The following is a 24,893-nucleotide window of genomic DNA, read 5'->3' as shown; positions in this document are numbered from 1 at the left end:
GCCCTGTGCATGTTGCCCTGTGAATGTTGCCCTGTGAATGTTGCCCTGTGAATGTTGCCATGTGAATGTTGCCCTGTGAATGCAGCCCTGTGAATGTTGCCCTATGAATGTTGCCCTGTGCATGTTGCCCTGTGAATGTTGCCCTGTGATGTTGCCCTGTGAATGTTGCCCTGTGAATGTTGCCCTGTGAATGCAGCCCTGTGCATGTTGCCCTGTGAATACAGCCCTGTGAATGTTGCCCTGTGAATGGTGCCCTGTGAATGTTGCCCTGTGCATGTTGCCCTGTGAATGTTGCCCTGTGAATGCAGCCCTGCTGAAGCAGAGGTGTGGCTCTGAAACTCGTACCGGTTTGCAGTTGACTGGCTTTCCGTTCATATCCATAGCAGGAGGGCTGAGCAGGTCCCAGTCCCGTCCTTTGTTGTAGGAAATGAGGGTGGTCACTTTCCCATCCACCTTCTGATTGGCCAGGAAGACACCTTTGATCCCACGGACCTAAAAGTAAAGTATCGCTTGATGAAGCGCTGTTTATAGTGACTTTGCTATCAGCCAGCCAAACATGTTTTACTTTTGCAGCACAGTAATAAATTCCCCCAGGGTACCCATCGCAGTAAAAATGAGTTCTAAGGATTGAACACCGAATAATTTCCAGCACACAAAAACCAGTTCCAAATCAATGATATTAGCATTTCAAATGAACATTTTTTTTGTTGTTGTTCAATACCAGTTTATCTCTGTGGGACGAGAGTAAAAACAGTATCATTTTGAACAGCTTCATTCTGACTATCTCCATCGCTATCTCTCATAACAACGCCTAATATTTCACAACAATATGTGAGAGGCCACAAAATGTCATGAAATCATCCATCGTATTGTCTTTGCCATTATTTTTGCCACTTCGTAAAGTCCACAGGATTCTATTTACTGTTCCAGGCGGATGGAGCAGAAAGATCCACAAGTATCACTTACTGTAATAGACAAATCAGTCACTGATACAATCACAAGGACAAATACCCAGGAACAGATATAACTGCAGACAACATAACTACAAACTTTCAGTGTCGTTTATAATCGCAGCAACCCTTAAGTGTCGACGAGCCGACTCTTTCACGATATATTTGAAGAAGGTCCAGAGTGATGATAACAGGGGGACATTCATCATTGTGTAAAGAATGCAACAACAGCATAACCACGAAATGAGAAAGCCTTGTTTTTCTACACACTGCGGGAACCGTGTGTGCTGTCGAAATTGTGTCCCGGGGCAACAGACGAAAATGGGTTCCAGAGCAGTGAACCTTAGAGTTCTGCGGAACATCACGTAACTCTGCCTCCCGCGCGCTCGTTCCCTTGTTATCTTTCAGAGGCAAATAGTGGATTAAGAAATATGAGAAAGATTAATGATAAGAGCAGGTCATTCAGCCCACCTAGGCGGGTCCGTTTCTCCACGGCCTAGATGACGTCCCCCGACGGCACATCTGGTTTTGAGCTCTCCTAGGCTCTGAAACGGTCTTCTCTACTCTGTGGCCTGGACTTGGTCATCATTAATAAGTCACCGGGTGAGAGAAATACACCCTTGTTGGGCGGCCTGTAGCGTAGCGGTTAAGGCACATGACTGGGACACGCAAGGTCGGTGGTTTCGATCCCCGGTGTAGCCACAATAAGATCCGCACAGCCGTTGGGCCCCGTGAGCAAGGACCCTTAACCCTGCATTGCTCCAGGGGAGGATTGTCTTGTCCTGCTCTAGTGTTGTCTAATCAATTGTAATTCGCTTTGGATAAAAGTGCCAGCCAAATGACAATTTAATGTTTGAGGCCTCCATTTTTAAGAAGTGGGTGGAAAAATCAACCTTCTTCTGCGTCTCTGAAACCCACGGGCGCGGCGGAGAGCTCCGGGGGCGGATGTTCCATTTTAGCGACTGCACCTAAATGGAAGTTTACTGAGCGCAGGAGAGCAGGGGACATGCCAGCGAGTGGCAACTGTGAGAAGCCAGTTTTCCAAATGGGAGGTAAAATGTGTTAGACACACTGTCTGAGGCAGAGGAACACAACAATCACCATTGGCAGCTAATCCGGTATGCAAATGAGTTACAAATTAATTACTCCGAAAGGGTGCCACTATTCGAATATAATCTTGCTTTCAGAAGCTCTAATACTCCTGGTGCTGCCTATTTCATTAATTCAACAAAGAGCTGTGATTTATCACACACAGACAGCGATGGGACGACACCGGAAAGACATGCTGGGAGAACAAAAAAGAAACAAAAATAAAGAGAAGTCTAATATTCACACTTCAAAGGGCTAATATAATTGTCCTTATTTAAATTAGTATTGTTTCCTTGTGTACCATTTACAGTGGAGGAGTGGGAAGAGATAATCATTTTTAGGAAGCGTAAATTTCTTCTTAAAATACACAGCAAATAAATACGCAGACCGAAAATGGCCATTTTAGCTGAAGTTAGCAGCTGAACATTACATTACAGCTCTTAGCTCACACTTTTTATCCAAAGTGACTTACAGTTGATTAGACTAAGCAAGGGCCAATCCCCCTGGAGCAATGTGTGGTTAAGGGCCTCGCTCAATGGCCAAACAGCTGCACAGATCTTACTGTGGCTACACCGGGGCTTGAACGACCAGTCCCAGTCAAGCAACTTAGCCCCTAGGCCAGGGGTATCAAACTGAATTCCCAGGGGGCTGCAGTGTCTGCAGGCTTTTGTGGTTTCAATTAAGGCCCCGAGAACAAGGTGTGTGGATTCTTGAGCCAATCACTGACTTAAACGAGCCACAGGTTCTGAGAACAACCCGGACACCGGCGGACACTGCGGCCCTTCAGGACCGGAGTTTGACACCAGTGCCCTAGGCTATAGGCCGCCCCTCAGCAAGGTGTAGTACACGGGGAGCTATGCCAGCGTTGCCACGGGAGACGTGACCCACCTCCAGTATGTCGATGAGCACGCTCTCCTCCGGCTGCTGGGCGCTGCGGACGTTCTCCAGCACGATGGAGTAGTACAGGCCCTGCGGATCCGACAGGTACAGGTTGTAGGTGTCGGTCTGGTGCCACTCCTGCAGGGCCAGGATCACCTGGTTCTCATCGGTGCTGACGATCTGGACATCCTGGGTAAGGAGTAGCAGAGAGGGCGGGGTCAATCCCTGGCATGTCACCAATCAGGGGCAAAGAGGCTATGAAGGAAAATGTAATATGGTAAATGGTCGCCGTTTATATAGCGCTGTGCAATTGATGCTTCTCATTCACCCATTCATACACACACTCACACACCGACGGCGATCGGCTGCCATGCAAGGCACCGACCAGTTTATCCGGAGCATTTAGGGGTTAGGTGTCTTGCTCAGGGCCACTTCGACGCACCCACAGTGGAATCGAACTGGCAACCCTCTGACCGCCAGACAACTGCTCTTACCACTGGAGCCAATGTCGCCCCCATCCTCATCATTATCATCATCATAAAACACTGAGCCCTGTCCTAAATAACGCTGGCCTTGATGAAACTAAGCTCCTATGGACATACTATGCAGGATTTTTACCTTGAAAATATTATAAAATAACCTTGCTTGATGCACCGACAACCTCCGCCTTTGTGTACATTTGCAAGAGTAAGCGTTCCTCCTCTTCCCAAACGTGGTTGTGGGCGTGGCGCACTCGTCTGAGCAGGGAGGGGTAGGTGCGGCTACAAAGCCAGCGAGGTGGGATCAGGTTTTAGCGTTTGTAGCGAGCTAGCGACCGCAACGGCAGAGGTGAAGAAGCACGAGCAAAGCGAACGAAAACAACAAACCGACAGAGTCAACCCTGGAAATGCTTTTCCTCAACGGTGACATCCATCCATCCATTATCTTAACCCGCTTATCCTGAACAGGGTCGCAGGGGGGCTGGAGCCTATCCCAGCATACATTGGGCGAAAGGCAGGAATACACCCTGGACAGGTCGCCAGTCCATCGCAGGGCACACACACCATTCACTCACACACTCATACCCACGGGCAATTTAGACTCTCCAATCAGCCTCCAATCTGCATGTCTTTGGACTGTGGGAGGAAACCGGAGTACCCGGAGGAAACCCACTTGAAAACGCGACCAGGATTCGAACCCAGGACCTCCTAGCTGCGAGGCGGCAGTGCTACCCACTGCACCATCCATGCCACCCTCAATGGTGACAGCTATCAAAAAATAGCGATATAAAAATAAAATGGATATTAAATATTAAATATTTTTTTAAAAGTGGGGGGGGCGGAATTGAGGGCAGAGGAGGAGACTCCATGGACTATAAACACAGGACCACAGCAAGGCTAAAAATCATGCATAGTATGCCTCTAATCAGTTGTTCAGTGAATGATGCCATCCTATTACTGATGGTAGAAATATCTTGGCTGGACTCGGTTTCAATTTAATGAAAGTGAAGGTGCATCACCCCCCAAAAAAAGCTCTTGCATTTTCATTTTTCTTTTTTAAAAATCTGTCAAGAAGTGACAACCCATTCAAATCTCATTACTATAAAAACACCACTATACTTTACAGGGCTAAGTCTACGACCAAGGCTGAGAGGCACTGCAGAATCGGTGTTGACTAAGAGCGTGCGTGAGTGCCGAATATTGGCTCAGAGCACTGGTTTGCACTGCCCTGGGGGTAATGCTGTGATCGCACACAAAAGAAAACAGCGGAGTTAATTAAACTTCTCCGTATCCACTCAACAAAATGGAAAATTAATGCACTGACGGCATCCGGAGGTAGTAAAAAAAAAAAAAAGAAAGAAAGAAAAAAAAAAAAGAAAACAGAAATCCCGTAATGACATTTGAACATCGAGCCAATCTTAAAGATGGCGTGACGCACTGTAAATATCCCCCCCATTTGAATGCAAATGAAGGCAGAGCTGCAAAGAGGCAGAGGCAGTTTCTCTGGGAGCTGGGCCTGTGTCAGCACAGAGATTTTAATTACATTTACAGGGGCCGGGGAGACGCACGGTTCAGCACAACAAGAGGGGCCCGGGTGAACTGGCAGCCTGCCTCCTCCGCCCGTACAGCCTAGCGCTTCAAAATTTATGGTGTCTCCAAAATAAGGGCAACGCAGCAAACATTTAATTCCACGTAATTTAATTAACTCCCTTGCAAATGATACATCTTCTTTGTTGTTGTTTCAGTGGGAGCAGAAGAAGCCACGGAACCCGCACGCTGGCGGTAGTGGACCCCTGAATCAGGCAGTAATGACTGTGTAGACTGAACACAGGGGCCTCTGAAGCAGATGACAGGAGGATAATTAGGAAAAAAAAAACATAGAGGTATCCTTGAGATTCTTTTTCTGAAGAAAACAAACACCACCATTGTCTGTTATTCAGTGTGATCTACTGCACGCTACTAACACTAAAACACCCGAACGGTTCAGACTACACAGTGCAGGTGAGCTCTATGGCCTAGAAAACAGCTCTGAACCCAGGGTGTGTCATTAAATGAATGGGACCAGGGGTTGGTAGCATCAAATCAGGGTGGGTTTAGGTCAACCAGGGTTGGTAACACTAACACATTTTACAGCCTGTTAATTACCTAGGATTTACTGTGTAAATACCAGGGAGTTATAAGATAACTATATTGATTTCAGAGGTAAGTACTATGAAACGGGCTGTAAAACATAACGCTTAGATATGGTACTTACTGACTTTGTTGCGTAGCGCTTACCACTGTAATCAAGGCAGTCATCCAAAAAATTACACAAGTAACTCTGCGCACTCGCCCAGTCAATACTAGTTAATTAACGAGCTGTAAAATAAACCGACACCCAGGGCTGCATTAGCGCCTCTCAGCAGTGTGAAACGTGCCCACAAGCACTGCATTACATTCAATTTAGCAGACGCTTTTATCCAAAGCGACGTACAAAACAAAAGTGCATATCAAGGTCATACAACAACCACGCCATATAAGGTAGGATTCATCGAGGATCAGTGGCATGGGCACGAATGTAGCCGGCACACAAGGTAGACAGGCCAAGTCAAACAAGTCATATCCAGACAACGGAGGAACAGATCCCAAACAAATACAAAGTCAAGCGTCCTAGATTGAGGTATAAAGCACAAGGGGGTAAAGACAGACAGGTGAAAAACAAGTGATAATAGCTTCGGGGAGTTAAGGGACGGTGTGGAGAGATGAGTCTTCAGAAATGGGCAGCGAGTGAGCAGTTCTTATGGGGACGGGGAGGTCGTTGCGCCACTGAGGAGCTGGGGTGGAGAGGCTCTGCAGCGGGGACAAGCGAGAGCCGTCAGCCCGTGGCAGGCGAGCGGAGCGGTGTGGTCAGGCTGGTGAGTAGGGCTGAATAATGTAATGTCCTGTAGGCAGGGAGGGGCCGTCGTGCTGGCTGCAGCACAGGCCAGAGGCAGAACTTTGAATCTGAGCCTAGCAGCGACTGGGAGCCGGCGGAGTGGCTGCAGCAGGGGTGTGGCGTGTGAAGGTTTTGGAAGGCTGAAGACGAGTCAGGCCGCGGCCTCTGTCCCTCAGTGTGTCCCGAGAGAGACGGACACAAGCTCCCCCCCCCCCCCCCCGACGAGCAGGGCTAGCTCTCCTGTAGTGCTGTGTGATCTGTTTCATTAGGACAGGTGAAAGCTCTAGAGGAGCACACAAAGTAAGACCGCCAACTCAACTCTAACAGAGTGCGTGTGAGCCCAATAGGGACCATATGTACTCAGAGTTAACACTGAACATCTCACAGTGCACACTCCCCCATTTCAGCAGTCCCTGCGTGGAAATTGTGTTATTAGTATCAATATTAACGGTCCCGAGTTGAGGCGAGTGCCATGCGCGCACACATTTTCTATGCTTAGAGCATTAATCTGCCTGTTCTGAATCGCGGGTGAATGTTGATGAATGCAATAAACTGTGGCTTAAACTTCACCCGCAACAACAGGATGGGTGGTGTGCATCGTGTAATTTGCAGTTTAGATGAAATGAAAACAATGGCAGGGATCGGATAAGCATGGCGGGCATGAGCGTGCGAGAGCATAGTTATAAACACACACACACACACACACTCACACAGACATGCCTGCACAAACAAACACACACGCACACACCCACACAGGTGCACACACACACACACACACACACTCACACAGACATGCCTGCACAAACAAACACACACACGCACACACCCACACATGTGCACACACACACACTCACACAGACATGCCTGCACAAACAAACACACACGCACACACCCACACAGGTGCACACACACACACACACACACACACTCACACAGACATGCCTGCACAAACAAACACACACACCCACACACGCACACATACACATGCATGCACACGCCCACACTGACACACACACACACACACGCACACCCACATACACAAACATAAACATGCATGCACACACCCACACAAACGCACAATCACACACATGCTCACATACACATGCATGCACACACCCACACATGCGCACACACACGCACACACACGCACACACACAAAGCTTTTCAACATGACCTCTCCACAGCAGTTCTTCATTATCTTGGAGCCTGGCAGCTGAATGGTGAGCAGAACTTTAGGGTAAATTGAACAGATAGTGAGATTGGGTACTATAGAATGAATGTCTGCTGATTTATATTTCACAGTGTGATTCAGCCTGAGTGGTGTGCATGGTTAGCTGAGGGATTTCTAAACTACTTTCAAAACAGATTTACACAAACACTCAAAAAACATATTTCATTTGCATTATATCAGTTAAAATCCATAAATGCTTCAGAATAAGCTACAGGCAGCAAGCAAAGCAGGGCAAAGGATTCCCAGCAGACATTAACTCTCCTCTATTAAAGTCAAACAGATTGACTAAAACAAATCAGCCAGGCTGCTCGACTCAATAATGCAGAGAGAAGTCAGCATTGAGCAGAAATTAATTAAAGTTAACTTGGATATTATCTGCATTTATGCCATGCATGAATGGGGCCGGCGTAACCCGAGCTGTTTTTAGCACAGTCTGAAAGCAGCAGAGAGAAGCAGGGATCAGTGTTCCAGTAAATCGGCAGCGAGTAGCAGGGATCAGTGTTCCAGGAAATCGGCAGCGAGTAGCAGGGATCAGTGTTCCAGTAGAAAAGCAGAGGTTAATGTTCCAGGAGTTGAGCACGGATTAGAGATCCAGTAGATCTGCAGAGAGGAGCAGGGATTAGGGTTCCAGTAGATTGGCAGAGAGGAGGAGGGATTAGTATTCCATTTGGTCAGTAGAGAGAAGCAGCGATTAGTGTTCCAGTAGATTATCAGAGAGAGTCAGGGATTAGTGTTCCAGTAGGTCAGTAGAGAGGAGCAGGGATTAGTGTTCCAGTAAATCAGCAGAAAGGAGCAGGGATTAGTGTTCCAGTAAATCATCAGAAAGGAGCAGGGATTAGTGTTCCAGTAAATCAGCAGAAAGGAGCAGGGATTAGTATTCCAGTAGATTAGCAGAAAGGAGCAGGGATTAGTGTTCCAGTAGATCAGCAGTGAATAAGTTTCAGTTGAAGAGTAGTACATAGTGTATAATGTGTTACATTTCTTGGTAGAAGAAGCTTACAGTGACAGAATGTTAGGGCTGTATCTTCACACTGTCTTTTCTAATGGTTGCGAGAACTATTTTAAAACTCTCTGGCCTGCTTCTCCACCCACAAGACCGTGGTCATGAGTCATCATGACTCTCAGCATGACCTGATTCAGTTAACATCCAGCGATATAAGCAAGCGAAATATAAACCAGGTGATTGCAAGTTCAAATCCTGACACTGCCTTTGTACTTTTGAGCAAGCGACTAAAAGCGAGTTGTTCAGGTAAAAATGATCACAGACACACAGCGAAGGGGAGCCTGCCGAGGAAACGAACCGCGTAACACAGTCTGCTCTGCGCAGAGTCAAGCGGACTGACCGCGAGGACACCGCTGTCCTTGGACATGTTCAAGGGGGCAGGCAGCCGTGAGACAGGGTCTCAGATGGTCAGCGTTCACTTGGGCCCTGTTTTGCATTGGAAAACATACAGTATGTGTGTGTGTGTGTGTGTGTGTGTGTGTGTGGGGGGGGGGGGTATTGTGGGAAAAACAGCCCCAGCTGGAACACCCCCCCCCCCTCCCCAATCCCAGAGCCCATATTTTAAAGTGCACACAGATTACAGTCCCATAGGCATGTCAGCTCTCCCTCACAACCCAGACATCCACCACCTGTCCCTGGAGTCAGCTGTCTGAAGAGCTTTCCTTTCATTAGCTGTAATTCTGCAGAGCTGGTCCTGCAGGAGCAGAATGACCTGGCCCCATATGGAGAAAGGGCATGCTCTCTGGAGACGTTCATTTAACTTTACTCAACCCTGAGCCTCAACCCCCCCGCCAAACACACACTCTCTCTCTCTCATACACACACTCACACACACACACACACACACACACACATACAAACACACACTCTCTCTCTCATACACACACACACACACACACATACATACAAACACACACTCTCTCTCTCTCATACACACACTCACACACACACACACACACACACACACATACAAACACACACTCTCTCTCTCATACACACACGCAGATACACACACAGACTCTCTCTCTCACTCCCTGTAGTAGACTTATTCACTGTCACTCTCATAGAAAAACACAGAAAAACACAGAAAAACACGCGCACAACCAGTGTACACAAACTCTCTCACACACTCACACACACACACACACACACACACATACAAACACACACTCTCTCACTCATACACACACTCACACACACACACACACACACACACACACACACATACAAACACACACTCTCTCTCTCATACACACACACACACACACATACATACAAACACACACTCTCTCTCTCTCATACACACACACACATACATACAAACACTCACTCTCTCTCTCATACACACACTCACATACACACACACAAGCACACAAGCAGACCCACACACACACACACACACACAAACATCTCTCTCTCAAACACACACGCAGATACACACACAGACTCTCTCTCTCACCCCCTGTAGTAGACTCATTCACTGTCACTCTCATAGAAAAACACAGAAAAACACACACGCACAACCAGTGTACACAAATTCTCTTACACACTCACTCACACACACACACACACACACCACACACACACAGACCCACATGCACACACACACACACACTCTTTCTCTCTCTCACACACATGCATGTCACACTTCCTCTCGGTCATGTTTTCTATCTCCTCTCTCCGCACTGTGACAGACCTCCAGGAGAAGGCAGCCCTGGATCAGACAGAGAGACCCAGCTCCAGAGCCCTGAGGGTGGGGGTGTGATGGAGCCTGCTCTGGGCTGTCCCTGGGATGCCTCTGAGCTAAGGAAATGGCCTGAAATCACACCAGGGGGACCGGGCGCTTCAGAATGGATCCGGAGCCGCAGTGTCATCAAAACATTTCAGCAAGGGCTGCCTGCACTCTCCATACGAAAGTTTATGAGCCGAGAACTAGAAGTTTCTGCCTGCGTTCTCAGAGTTTTTGAGATATTGAGCTTCGCAGGTTCCAAAGTGAATGGGCTCCAAGCCGATACGGCTTTTAGATTTAGCATTTTTTCAGACTTTTTGTAATAATGTCTCCCATGGAGAGAGGGTACATAGTTGGACGTTTGGTCTCCGTCTGATGGCGGACACGTGACCCCTCTACTCTGTGTACCTCGACTCTAAACGGGCTGCGTCTCGGCTAGAGGACTGCAGAGGGAAAAGGAGCAGGGGCTCAAATCATACGCTCCACAGGGGAGAACACTTACCCTGAGATAAGAGGCAACCAAAACACGCTATAGCGACACAGAAAACAGCAACTAGCGGCAACAACTATCTCATAAAAGTTGAATGCGCACGCAGTTCAGTTGTCAAAATAATGAATGCCCTTTTATTGCATTCTGTGCCTTTTACGCTGCGATGAAATCCGCCAGCTAACTATCTGCCCATTTAAAATGTATAAATTCACAATTTAATCTAATGAGCAAATAACCGATTCTTGAATACACACAGGGACCAGGGCCATTCTAAACACCAGCATGCCGGCTGCTAATAAAATAAAATAAAAACCCTGAAGGCTTCAATTTCAGCAAATTCACTGACCTCTGGTTACAAACTGAAACACAAACTGCTAATGGATATAGCTTGGGAACGGTGGCTGAATCAGTATTTGCGTTAATTCCACATTTTAATTCCACACACCATATAGTTTCAATTCAAAGTGTTCGCATTAAAACGCAAAGAGGAAAACTGACATTAACGCAGACTTTAAAAACTGCCACACTGCAACTTTGTACAGGGATACTTCTTTTGTCCTCAGTTCTGCCCTGTACCCTGTAGGAAAATATCCACAGAAAACAAAAACAGAGACGTCATTCTGACCTGTGATTTGGCTCAACATGAAGACATTCACGGGGCATATAAACATTTCCAAGGCTGTTTGATCATGTGGCAAATTGTTTTGGTGGCATTTCAAACCCTGTCAAACCTTGACACTGGTTGTCTGCCAAATAAATTACAGAGCAAAGGGAGTTTGGAGTCTTCTACTTTTTGAATGGCAGGACATCAGACAAAGCTATTTTTCTCTGCAAATCAAAGGAAAACATTCGGTATTTGTTCAATTATTCTGTATTATTTCTGTTAGTAAAAACGCCGAGAATAATAAAATCTCAGAATGATCCCTTTGGCCCCATCATAAATGAGTTACGCTGAAAAATAAGCGAATCCCTGAACATGTTGCATGATGGGACACATTGAGCCGGTGAAACAGAAATCCATGATTCACTGTGTGCTTTGTGAATGTCTGAGTGTTTAGTGGAACAGATACTTCAGCCCACTGAAACACGAGTATCTGAATATAAATCCAATGAGGTCAGCAGGAAAACAAAAATCAATGGATTGACAAATGAAGCAAGTGAGAGAGTGTGTGTGTGTGAGAGAGAGACAGAGAGAGTGTGTGTGAGAGAGAGAGAGCACGTGTGTGTATGTGAGAGAGAGAGGGAGAGCGTGCGTGTGTGTGTGTGTGAGAGAGAGAGTGAGAGAGAGCGTGTGTGTGTGTGAGGAAGAGAGAGAGAGAGAGAGAGAGAAAGAGAGAGAGATTGGGTAACTGCAATTTCTCTACCCATTTTAAGGCCGGCAAATGAACCACGAGTCGCAGTAATCCACACTCGTCCGGGGCCTTTGCAGGGCAAGCCTGCTTTGCACCTGGAATTGCACGACCAAACCTACTGACTCTCAGAAGCTTTTCCATTATTCGCAGCAGGAACAGGTGGTCCGTGCAGCCCTAAGCTTTTCCAACGTCCCGCCTTCAGCAGCTCAGAGGGAAAAACCGGCTGATCAGCAGTTTAACATGTGTGTCCCAAACACAAATCAAACACAGAAAGCCAGAACAAAGGCAAAGCTAAATGTTTGTTTGTCTTGTGCGTATGTGTGTGTGTGTGTGCGTGTGTGTGTGCGTGTGTATTTGTTTGTAAGTGTGTGTATGTGTGTGCGTATATGTATGTGTCTTTGTGTGTGTATGTGTGAATGTGTGTGTGTATGTGTGTGTGTATAAGTGTGCATGTGTGTGTCTTTGTGTTCGTGTGTGTGTATGTGTGTTTATGTGAGTGCGTATGAGTGTGTATGTGTGTGTGTCTTTGTGTTTGTGTGTGTGTGCCTGTGTGAGACAGAAATGTGTTTTTATTGTTTTCTCATGGTGCTGTGCTACAGTCCTCCCCCTAGTGCGAGGAGTTATGTGAGAGTTTTGTGTTGAGTGGCTGTTATGCATTTAGCCATTGCTGCTTGTGTTCAGTGTCATCACCACACCAACCTCCGGAGGCCTCCTCTGTGCCTGTACATGGTTCTAAAAAGACGAAACGTGTCAGACTGGCGACGTTTCCATTAGCGCGATTTTCAGCCCACAGCCCTCCAGTTTTCTGCTACATGTCCGATGCAGGCCAGCTTTGTTTCTTTCATTAAAATAAAGTTGACCTTTGCATTTTCACAAAGGTGAGGGTTTTAAGAAATAGCCTAGCAACTTGTCTAAATATTCATTAAAGCAAACTGGAACACTTGCAGTTTCCATAGAGTATATAACAAAGGTAGCAGCAAAGCCCGGTCGCACACACATACACACACACACTCACACACACTCGGACTTCACACATGCACACACACACACAAAACAGGCTTAAGAGGGTACTAGTTTTAAAGGCATGCTCTACAGATATGTCATATATTAATGAGCACATACTGTATCTCAGTGCAGCACTGTTGTCAGTGGGGTAAGGTCGGTGTCTCCACCTGGGTTTCAAACCTGCAACCACCCTTTATTCACCAGCTCAGTGTAGCGGCAGCAGCAACTGCAGCAGAATCTACAGCGTGTCAGTGCCTGAAATGAGGCTGTGAACCTACCTTTGGCAGAGAGTACTTGGGAAACTTCATTTGGACAAAGTCGTTCCGGCGGTAGGAAACATAGTGCTTGGTACGGTTTCCTGTGGTCACCTAAAAAGAGAGGAAAGGAGGGAAAAAAATGTAAAAAAGATTTGGGGCTAAAAATACAGGACACTCCATCAACTTCAATTGGCAATGGTATTGGCCGAAACCATGTATCCACTGTGGCAAATGAAAACAGGCGACAGATAGAAGCAGTCATATCTCAAAGCCTGAGTGCTTCAAAGGAGAGAGATTAATGATGAGGTAAGAGGAAGATTTCAGCCACACGTCTTCCTCCCTAGACTTGCGTCTGATGTCACCGACAGCTGTCTGGGCCCAATTAAGGCCAGGATTTGAGCCTGAGGGGACCGGGGCTGACCGGGGGAAGTTTGATGAAGTGAAAGAGGTGATGTAATGCAGTCTGCCGTTTGTGGTGCGATCGCCCAATCAGGATGCCAGGAGGGTCCAAACATGGCAACGCATTTTAATGAAAACCATAAGAGAGACCGTGGGAGGGGAGGGGGGGGGGAGTCTCAGGAATGGCTGTTTTACCGATTCTCTCTGCTCAACCATGTGAAAGGATATTTCTTAAATTCGTATGCTCTCTTCTCGCAATCTCTATCTCTGTCCCATTTTCACATGGTCCCTTTGTCTCTCTCTCTCTCTCTCTCTCTCTCACACACACGCATAGGCAGACGCAGACACACACACTCACACACACACACACACACTCACACACACACGCAGCCAGTAGGGCGTGTTCCCTCCCGTTCCCCTCGATCACTCACTCACTCAGTCACAGGCAACAGGACACAGCCACAGGAGACATCCACATTCTCTCTCTGTGCGTGTCTGTCTGCCATTCACTCTCTCTCTCTGTCTATCATTCCCTCTTTGTGTCTCCTTCTCTTGTTCCCTCTCCTCCTGTCTACCCCTACATTATTAATACATAAGCAGAGTCTATCTACTTTCAGAGGGTGCATTATTAAAAGAAACACAAACACAATCCTCGTGCCGGCTGGCCTTACACAACGGAGAGGGAGAATGTGGGTTATACTGCAGAATTTTTGCACGCAGCTTTTCGTCTCATAGCTGCAGCTGAACAGACCCGTCCTTCCTCCTGTGATGTGCAGCGGATGGCAAAGAGCCAGTGATGCTCTAACCTCACCCCTGACCAGTCATCTGTCTTTGAGAGCGTGTGAGCTCAAGAGCAGAGGAACGAGCAGGCTCTGGTACCGTCCTGCAGCTTCCTTACCGCCATTACATTACTGGCATTTGGCAGATGCTCTTATCCAGAGCGACATACAGTTGATTAGACTAATCAGGAGACAATCCTCCCCTGGAGCAGTGCAGGGTTAAGGGCCCAACAGCTGTGCGGATCTTATTGTGACTACACCGGGATTAGAACCACCGACTTTGTGTGTCCCAGTCCTTTACCTTAACCACTACACTACAGGCCGCCCTCAGCACTGCTGCAGATACATTCCTCATCCGGGCAATGAGTCTCTGCGTTTTCATCATCTTCACTATCAAAATCATCTTTGTTCATCTTTGCATTAACGTTTTTTTGTTGTTGTCGTCGTCCTTGTCATCCACGTCATCATCGTCACCATCATCACCGTCTTCGCATCATCATCATCATTGACATCATGATAAATGGAAAAGGGTCTGCGTTTATATTGCGCCTTTTTTTCCAAAGCTGAGCCAATGCTGCCCCCCATCATAATCCTCATCAGCAACATGTAATGCCAGTCTGCAGTGTTTCCTGCACAACTGTGGGTGAACTCCCATTCCCAAGGCTCAGACACGATAATACAGTTTAGAGCCTGACACCCTCCTTTGTTTCTCTTCTCTGCCGCTCCCCCAACCCCCCGGAACTCATGGACCCCTCAACCCGGCTACAAATTCATCCCCCTACCCTCTGAACTCCAGACACCCACTAGTTGAACACAGCAAACGTACAGGCCAGCGGAGGATAGGCATGCAGCCCCTATTGCCCGTTCCTCCTGAAGTTTCTCTCTCTCGCCACTGTTTAAGGGTTTTTCTCCCAATAAGGGAGTTTTTTTTATATATTTTTTTTTACCTCATATGCTATTTGGGGGCTTCAGGCTAATATGTTTTATTTTCTTCTGTGTTACTCTGTAAAGCGTCTTTGTGACAGCCTCCTGTGAAAAGCTCTATACAAAAAGAAAATACATTCAATTGAATTGAATTGAATGGAATTGAATTGAATTGAATTGAATTGAATGCTGGCCATGTTGCCATGTCTGCTTACCAAGGCCAGAGGTGGGAGGGTAGCCTCAGGAGAAGTGACGGGAGCAACATTACATTTAGCCGTTTATCAGACGCTTTAATACAAAGCCCCAGGAAGCGCACTGCGGTGAACCGTGGTGTCTCTGACCCACAGAGAGCGATTCAGGGTCCAGACAGGGTCCTGTCTTCACCGAGCAAAACAGCCCGGCGAGTCTGCAAAGCCAAACAGCTGCCTGAGCACACCCATAAGGGCCCTGTGCTCCAGCCCAATGGAGAGCAGCAGAACTGAAAATCTATCAAACAGCAGTCAAAACACACACTAACCAAGCCTCTGGGCAAAATACTCCCAGAATATTATTACAACAAACTCCCACAGAACAGACTTTCGACAGCACCAGAGGGGAGGTGGAAACACGAAAGGTCAGATAAAACGGTCACAATTATAATAAACGCGGCAGCTGAGAAAATATGAATATTCAATGTTGAAATCGTTCATCAAGTCGCTTCGTTCCTGCGGTGAACACACGCAGTCAATCCTATACAGTGGGGGAGGTCTGATGAGCTTGCACCCAGAGCACAGAGCATGAATGTACCTTTAATGTACCTCACTTGTACAAAAGTTAGCACTTTGCCAGGACTGTCAATCTCAATTAGCGATAAGCATTAGCATTTAAATGAGGGCGGAGGATAATCCGGTAGGTCACTTCTGTGGGAGGGTGGTTATGTGGGAGGTGGCTGTGCGGAACTTTCCGGTAATTGTAAACGCAGGAGAGCACATGAATCACTGTTCAACTCTTCCATTTCCTCAGCTAAATTTAATGCCTGCGTGTTTGTCTTTTTTCTCCCTCCCGCCGCGGGGTTAGCGAGCGCGCGCGCGTGCCAACACCAACACGGGGCCCCGACACTCCCGACCGCGCGGACAGAGGGGCCTGTCTCCCTTTAGCGTGCGCGCTACGTCCCGGGCCTGTCCAGGCTGGCTCTCCCAGGCAGACAGGCAGCAGTCTGGAGACCTTGAGGACGGGCAGCCAGAGGAATGCTCGGGTCCTGCAACAGCCCACAGCAGGGCTGAGCCAGACCCAGAAAATTATGCTTAAAAAAAAAAACTAAAAAACTAAGCAGCTAAACTTTCAAGGCCTTTAACTTTGCAGGATAGACAGTTTGAAGCAGTGGTGGCAAGGAAAAGTATGTCTGTAACCTGAGGACTGGAAACTCAGATACTGGATGGGACACAGCTGTTGTGACCTCCAGGGAGGCTTTAACCCTTCATTAGCCACGTAAGAAGAAAAAGAAAGGGAAAAAGAAGGTCAGACGACCTGGATAGGAGTGTCTGAGAAGCAAAGAGAGAATATGGCATTTCTATATGGTGTTGACATTAAAGTCTGTAAACCGTGGAGGCCTGGGAAAAAAATCTGACAAGACATATGATGCAGTATTTTACTGTGATTAGTCTTGCAGCTGTGTTTAAAGTATTACACTGAGCAGCCTTTGTCCCAGTGACTGCTTTACACATGTTTGGAAGAACAACAGTTTTCTAGGAACCATAATACTCTTTGATGCCTTGGTAAGAATATTTTAACTACATTTCCCTTCATGCCTTGCATCAGGTCTGGTTTCTTTGAAGCTCTGTGGTCTGCAGGGGCTGTGTGGGCCTGATGTCTCTCGGACATGGCCCCCAACATGCCCCCAGATCCATCAGTCCTGGGGAAATAGCCTTGCCTTGAATGCGTCGACTCATTTATAAGTAATAGCTGAATGTACAAAGTTCACGAAAATGATACTTCTATGATGAATGATTAATTAAAGCTGTTAGGATTCCATCACATCTGCTAGTTTATTCACAGTGTGTTCCTCCAGAAAAGCTGCCTTCCAACTAAATTCAACTTTGAAAAAAATGTATCCCTATTGATTTTCACCTTTGCGTAAAAAAAAGAGAAAAAGAAACACACACAGACCAAAAAAATAAAATAAAAAATTCAGTGTGACTAACATAATACATTGGACAGTGACACATTTTTTGTTATTTTGGTTCTCTAGCACTTTGAGTTTGAAAGGAAACAATGACAATGAGGTTGAAGTGCAGACTGTCAGCTTTAATTTGAGGGTATTTACATCCGCACTGGATGAGCCGCTTAGACATGACAGCACCTTTTGTACATGGTGCCCCCATTTTAAGGTATTACAAGTATTTGTTGAATTGGCTTCCCAGATGTGCATCATTAGGCAAGTGTGTTCATTTTTGTTGTTAGTGAATGCAGACGGGAGCTGCTGATGTCTAGTCTTGATTCTAGACTTTGCAATTGGCTTCAGAGATTGTTGTTGGGGTGTGATGACAGCAGTTTCCATGCAAATTAAGCTGGCTGTCACAAGGCTCAGAAATTAAAATCAATCAATCAGGAACATTGCAAAAACCCTGGGCATGCCCGAGCCAATAGTTTGGTTCATTACTGACAATAAAAACACAACTGGTGAACTCAATTATGTCAAAAGACCTGGTGAACCGAGGAAGACCGCTGTAGTGGATGACCGGAGAATACAGTTTACTTTTTGGTTCCATACGTGACATATGGATCTAAGATTCTCAGAAAGGGCGGTGCTCCACAGCCCTCCATCTGATCAGATAAAAACAAAAACATACAAGCTAATCGGACCCAGATGACAATTTGAGAAGATCCGAAATGTTTCAAAATGGCAGTGAAAACCTAGGACTCAGCTACTGGAAATGTGGGGATTTGGGGGTATTAGCACAGCAAACATTTACTGTTTGTGGAATCTGGGGCTTTCTGCAAGCAGCTCTACTCCCTGAGAGGAAACAGCGTTAATACTGCTGACAGTTGAGGGCTGGCATAAAACAAATGTGCTGGGCTTGAGCAAAACTTTCTGGAATTCAGTGAAGTCTTCTGGGGTAAGCAGTGCATTTCAAATCTGTAGCTCTAAGCTATGGCAGCATCCTTCTTGTCCCTTTTGTGTTATAATACTTACCTACAAAAACGCAAAGACTCAAACTACCGATTGAGAAAAGCAGTGCCAGCGGACCATTTCCTGTGAATTAATTTACCTTCACGAATATGTAGTCGTCCTGAACGGATAGCGAGTTCTGGTCAATCTTCCCCAGGAACTGCGCGGTGACCATTTTGTCAGAACAGTTCTGTATGAGGCAGGTCACGTACAGGAAGCCTGCAGAAACAGAGGGGAATTAAAGGGAGAAAGTTTGGGTATGAGCTAGGAGGTGAAGGCAATGGTAGGATCTTCTGGGACCCCTATGTTTTAATCCCTGCTGAAAAATCCAGCTATGCCAGCTTGACCAGCATGAAAATTGAGCTGGTCAAGCTGGTCATAAGCTGGTCTAGCTGGGTGTGAGCTGGTCGACCAACATGACCAAGCCGGTCATAAAATTGGTCTAGCTGGATATGAGCTGGTCAATCAGCGAGTGTTTCAGAAGAGCTTGAGCAGGTCGAACCAAGTCAAGCTGGGCAACCAGCTAAACCATGCCGAGCTGGGAGCTGGTCTGAACTGGTCAACTAGCCGCCAGCTGTTTCAACCTAGTTTCAGCTGTTTTTGTCAGCAGGGATAACTGTTGAGGGCCTCTGTCAGTCAGGGTCCTGGGATGTTAGGAGGCACATAAGAAGGATTCACGAGCAGAGGAGCGATGTTGAACAGAAGCTCTTACATTGGAATTGTCCTAACTTTCTACCCCCCAACTCTGATGGTGCCCCTGGACACATGAGAACCTCAGATGGGGGATGGGCAGAGCATCAGAGTGCAGGCCATCTCTCTGTCGTCCGACGAGCAGAGGACTTATTTAAAAGGACGAGGGGGAGACTGCTGTCATAAAAATAACTTTGTTCAATATCACACAACAGCTGCATCAGCACCAGTGACTGAAACTCAGCATCTTTTTTTTAAAAGAATTGTCAAGTCACGCAGCAAACAGTTGGAGGAAAAAGTAAATAAAAGAATTCTCTCTCCATGATGCTTTATTTATGATTGCTGTTCTTTCTATTTTTATAGTTGTGCTTTCATTGCTTTTTTCACTCCAACAAGCAACCAGCCTAATTTCCTGAAACCAATGGAGATTTAATGAAACAACATACGAAAAAACTAATTGGACATGTAAAGGCTTAACTTAAACTTTGTGAGAAGTGATGGTCAAATGAGAATAGAAACTTTTGTACTTTTTAGTGCAAAATGTATTCCAGAGAAAGTATAGAATACTTGTTTGGCAGGAAGTATATATAATGTATAAGTATATATAAGCAATATAGTAAGGGCATCGACGTTATACTCACAGAAACACACACACCCACACGCTCACACACGCACACACAGACCCACACACAGACAAACAAATGACCCCACATACACACATGTACACATATGTACCCACCGCCATTCGCCCCAAAAGGACGACTAGAGCATGATGTGGAATGAGAAGAACTTAAGGAAAATAAAAAAGTGATGTCATTAGTTTGGGAAAAAAGTAAATTTAGGTTGGGAATTTAGCCAGGAGTTAAATCCTAGCAATGGCCACTGCAAATCCAAACAAACCTCCTCAGCAAAGCCAACTGAAATCAGTGTCCAAGGAGGAGATGGCACGAATCCTGAGGCCAAAACAATTGCACGTTTGTTTGATCATAATGCGTGCAGTCATACCTCTGGAGTCTACCTAGAGAACCGAGCAGGGATGATGAAATTCGACATGATGCCGGGATTTGATGTGTCTGTCATTTTACGACCGACCGCCGTATGCACACACACGCACGCCTGTCTGCTTAGTTAATAAATCATTCAAATCTTAGCAGATGAATAATTCAAAATCCCAACCTATAAATCATTCACCATATCAGCCGATACATTTTTTTACGGAGGCAGGAGGGCTGATGAGATGGACAGTGTCTCTCAGTTTTTGGGCCAATCGGAGGCCCGGGCTGGCTGTGGTCAGAGCGGGTCATGCATCCCATTGGTCAGAGAGGCTGTGGGCGATGCCCAGAGGGGAAACGGCCATTGTGCCGCAGAGGTGCCCTTCACTGCACCATCTTCACCAGCTGCCATCGCCTAACCTCGACATGAAGGGGCAGCAGCTTGTCTCCCACATGCCTGACTCAACTTTCTCTCTCTCTCTCTCTCTCTCCCTCTCTGCCTTTCACTCTCTCCCTCTCCCTCTCTCTCTCCCTCTCTCTCTATCTCTCTCTCTCCCTTTCTGTCTCTCTGCCTCTCTCAGTCTCTCTCTTCGTGTAGTACAGATACCATCCAATGTCTGTGTCATATAACAAGGTGGAATCTTGGTTGGTATTTTTTTCCTGTGGACCAATGCCATGCAGATGTTGTTCTAGGTTACCTGATACACCTGGATGGTGTATTAGAGCGCATACACCATGGTGTATTAACACTCGCTCTCTGTCTCTTTCTCAGTCTCTCTCTCCATGTATTATAGGTGGCCTGTAGCATTGTGGTTAAGGTACATGACTGGGACCTGCAAGGTCGGCAGTTTGATCCCCGGTGTAGCCACAATAACAGTCGTTGGGCCCTTGAGCAAGGCCCTTAACCCTGCATTGCTCCAGGGGAGGATTGTCTCCTGCTTAGTCTAATCAACTGTAATCAACTGTAAACTGTTATAGTCTAATCGCTCTGGATAAAAGCGTCAGCCAAATGCCAGTAATGTAATGTAATGTATTACACATACCCACCATCTGAATGTGTCATGTAACTAAGTGGAAACTTTGTTTTGCTTTGTTGTGTGGACCAATGCCATGCAGTTGCAGTTGTAGTTTACCTGCTCTTTAATACACCTGGATTGCCCGTTCCTGTTCGCGGAACCAAAGGCAGCAGGTCAGCCGGTCGACCCGTCATAAAGACCGGCGAGGATCTCAAACGAGCTCTGCGTTATGCACGGCTTCGCCCGCTATCTCCGAACCCTTTGCGGACGCTCGTCTTCGACTTCATATTTGTTCAGCTGTCTGCCCGGGGCGCCATCACAATCAATCACAGCCTGATCCCCCCAAGAGCGGGGATTCTGCCCTCTTTCTCTGGCTACCTTCATCACTCACTCAGACTCCTATATGATGGCTGAGATTAATGGAAGATTCAGCGGCTAAACCCGATTTCTGTCGGGCCTCCCCACATCGGTCAATCACGCCGTGACACCGTGAACCCCTCTCCCCCTCTCCTGTCAGGGTCAGCGCTGATGCGCTGCGAGTAATCAGCAGGAGGTCAGGTGCGCGTCTGAATCTGCAGGCACGGGCTTCCGCTCCCCAGAGCTGAGATACAGCCCCCCTGTGAACGGGAGGGTCTAATCTCGGGCCACAGCCGCGACCCGCATCCTGACCTCTTAACGAGGTCCAATCGCAACCTTGCTTCTTCAAACCCGGGCCGGTTAATTGGACGTGTGCGTGCGTGTACAGGAGAGGGAAAGAAAGGAGGTTTGATGATGAGTTATGTTAGAGCTAATCTAAGGACGGGAATGGGGTGGGGGGGGTTAGTGAGTAAAGGCCAAAGAGGCTGAGGCAAAAATGTGGAGAGGGCCTTTGGCTTTACACAGCACGCATATGCTTGCACTTAAAATCATAGACACACTCGCATTACATTAGTCATTTATCTGGCGTTTTTTTTTATCCAAAGTGATTTACAGTTGATTAGTCTACGCAGGGGACAATCCCCCTTGGGGTTAAGCCTGGCTCAGCTGCACAGATATTATCGTGCCTACACCCGAGCTTGAACCACTAACCTTCCGGGTCTCAGTCAAGCACCAAGAATCATACATTACCTCCACTTGTGTCCTGCATCTCCATATGCACCAAGTCAGGGTCCACATCCACACCAGCCACAGACCTAGAACACAGGGATTATTACATTAGTGTCTGATTGAGCACTTTGCTTAAGAGGTACCACAACTTTCAAGACATTGTATGTTCGTGTATACAGCTGGACGTTTACTGAGGCCGGATACTTTAAGCAACCTGCTCAAGTGCGTATGAACGGGCCCACCACAGGCTTGAACCCCCAGCGCCATGTACCCTGAAAATATTGGAGTAAAAGGCAAACAGACTCGGTGTAGCACAAATTAGGGCAAATCAAATTAGCATTCTACTGAGTTTAGCTACTGTATAAACCACATAAACCCGTTACTAATGACCAAGGGGAAACATTTTGAATAATTGAATAATCCTGAATACCTCTGGCTGACATTTTGTTAATAAAAGGACATGCTGTATAATGGGGCTTTGACCTTTATGGTATGGAAAACCGGCCTCACAAATAAACTGCATTCCATTAACAGTGTCCTTACTTCTTGTGTTCGCTCGCCCATAAAGCTAATCTGATTAGGAGTCAGCAGCCTGGCCTGTGGACTATCTCTTGCTTGTTAAAAGATTGAGTTGTGGTATAAAAAGTCCATTAGTGTTCCAATAAAGCTCTCTTTACAAGCAATTACCAGTCTAGAGCCTGGAGAGAGATGAGGGGGCAGTGTGTGTGTGTGTGTGAGTGTGTGTGTGTGTCTGTGTGAGTGTGTGTGTGTGTGTGTGTATGTGTGTGTGTGTGTGTGTGTGTGTGCCTGAATGCATGCCTGTGCATACATGCATGAGTGTTTGTGTGTGTGTGTGTGTGTCTGTATGCGTGTGGGTGAGTGCATGTGTGTGTATTTTTGTGTGCATGTGTACATACAGTATGTAGAAGTTTGTGAGTGTATGTGTGCATTGAACAATGCCTTTTCCAGAAAGCTCTGCACACTGGTATAGATAATTCTTCGGCCGCATTTGCAGGAGATTTTCTCTTTTCAATTGAAGCCCTCAGTATTCTGGTCTCTCTGTGGTTACTATTGTTATTTGCATGTGCAAATAAATAAATAATCTTGGACAAAGGCATCCGCCAAATGAAATAATGTAAATATAAAAATAAATGTCAAGGCATGCCTGCTCTTTTTTTCAGCTCTCTCAGTATTCTCTCATTGTTCCTCTGTCCCTCAGTGTTCACCTCTCTCAGTATTCTGCTCTCGGTGTTCCTGAACTGTGAGAATTGTGTTCTCTTCGTGTTCCTTTCCTCTCCCAAGTATCCTGTTCTCTCAGTGTTCATCAGCTCTCTAAGTGTTCCTCGGCTCTCTGAGTATTCTGCTCTCTTAGTTTTCCTCTGCTCTCTTAGTGTTCCTTTACTCTCTCATAATTCTGCTCTTTTCATGTTCCTCGGCTCTCTGAGTATTCTGTTCTCTCAGTGTTCCTCGGCTCTCTGAGTATTCTGCTCTTTTAATGTTCCTCAGCTCCTTTACGCTCAGAGTATTCTGCTCTCTTAGTGTTCCTTTACACTCAATGTATTCTGTTCTCTCAGTGTTCATCAACTATCTTCCTCTGCTCTCTCGGTGTCCATTTTCTGCTTTCTCTGTGTGTTCCATTTCTCTGTTCTCCAGCTGCCTGAGAAAGTGCTTGGTGGTAGTATTAGCCACGTGGGATTTTATTTTATTTACATCAGATTTTATGTGATTGGCAGAAGACCTTTGCGGCAGATTCACCATTTAATGGGCACTAAAACTAGCCGTCAGAGAGCAGGAACATAAAAATAAGAGCCAATAACCGTGCTGCATGGGTAACAGCAGACCACCCTCCTTGGCGGTACTTCTTTAGTCATGAATGTGCATTTGATTTATAGGGATTGACTTCCAAGTCTCATTTCTTCAGAGGTGTACTGTAAAAGCCACCAAGGAGGATATTTGCATTCCAAATTCAACAATCAGCTTATTCTGCACTGTGCGACAGGATTAAGTCACCAAGTTCTTCAGAGGCAGAGGCTTTCCAGAATCTAGAGCATCGGCAATCCTGTAGATTTTCATTTCAACCTTAATTTGGGACATCTCATTCCACTAATTAGCAGTTGAATGAGGTGTGCTTAGTTAGGGTTGAAGTGAAAACCTACAGGAAGGTAGATCTCCAGGAACAGGGTTGAACAGCCCTAGAGTATACTTTAATTATCATACTCATTTGAGTTTGTTTCTTAAATTTTTTGACAGAATTGCTACACTCACGAACCCAATGGGTTAAAGCAGTAGCAGTGATTTCTCCACAGAAAGGTATTTTTAGAGAAGATTTGGCTTTACCAGCTCAAGCCAGTTACGATTTGTACACAAAAGGAAATAAATCATACTGTCCATGTCTCAAAACTCCTGGGCTTCAATTCACTGATCCATAAAATTCAGGCCACAAACAATTTTCAGTGAGAGCAGCGAACACGTTTTTCCTTG

The 24,893-nt window shown here is 46.4% G+C and overlaps 1 protein-coding gene across 4 annotated transcripts in view; it reads right to left on the bottom strand.

Moving 5' to 3' along the window:
• sorcs2 (sortilin-related VPS10 domain containing receptor 2) overlaps positions 1-24,893 on the bottom strand; it is a 304,931-nt gene that overhangs the window by 37,024 nt on the left and 243,014 nt on the right. For all 4 annotated transcript variants that reach the window (XM_061250798.1, XM_061250794.1, XM_061250795.1 and 1 more), the window contains exons 6-10: positions 22,434-22,498; positions 18,729-18,847; positions 13,400-13,489; positions 2,928-3,107; positions 346-492 (exon numbers count right to left, since the gene is read on the bottom strand). In XM_061250798.1, the coding sequence (XP_061106782.1) occupies positions 346-492; positions 2,928-3,107; positions 13,400-13,489; positions 18,729-18,847; positions 22,434-22,498 (601 nt within the window). The remainder of the gene's footprint in view (positions 1-345; positions 493-2,927; positions 3,108-13,399; positions 13,490-18,728; positions 18,848-22,433; positions 22,499-24,893) is intronic.

The sequence above is a fragment of the Conger conger genome, chromosome 8 (genome assembly GCF_963514075.1).
Source record: "Conger conger chromosome 8, fConCon1.1, whole genome shotgun sequence".
In the NCBI taxonomy this organism is placed as follows: Eukaryota; Metazoa; Chordata; class Actinopteri; order Anguilliformes; family Congridae; genus Conger; species Conger conger.
This window is presented reverse-complemented; position numbering and strand designations above follow the sequence as displayed.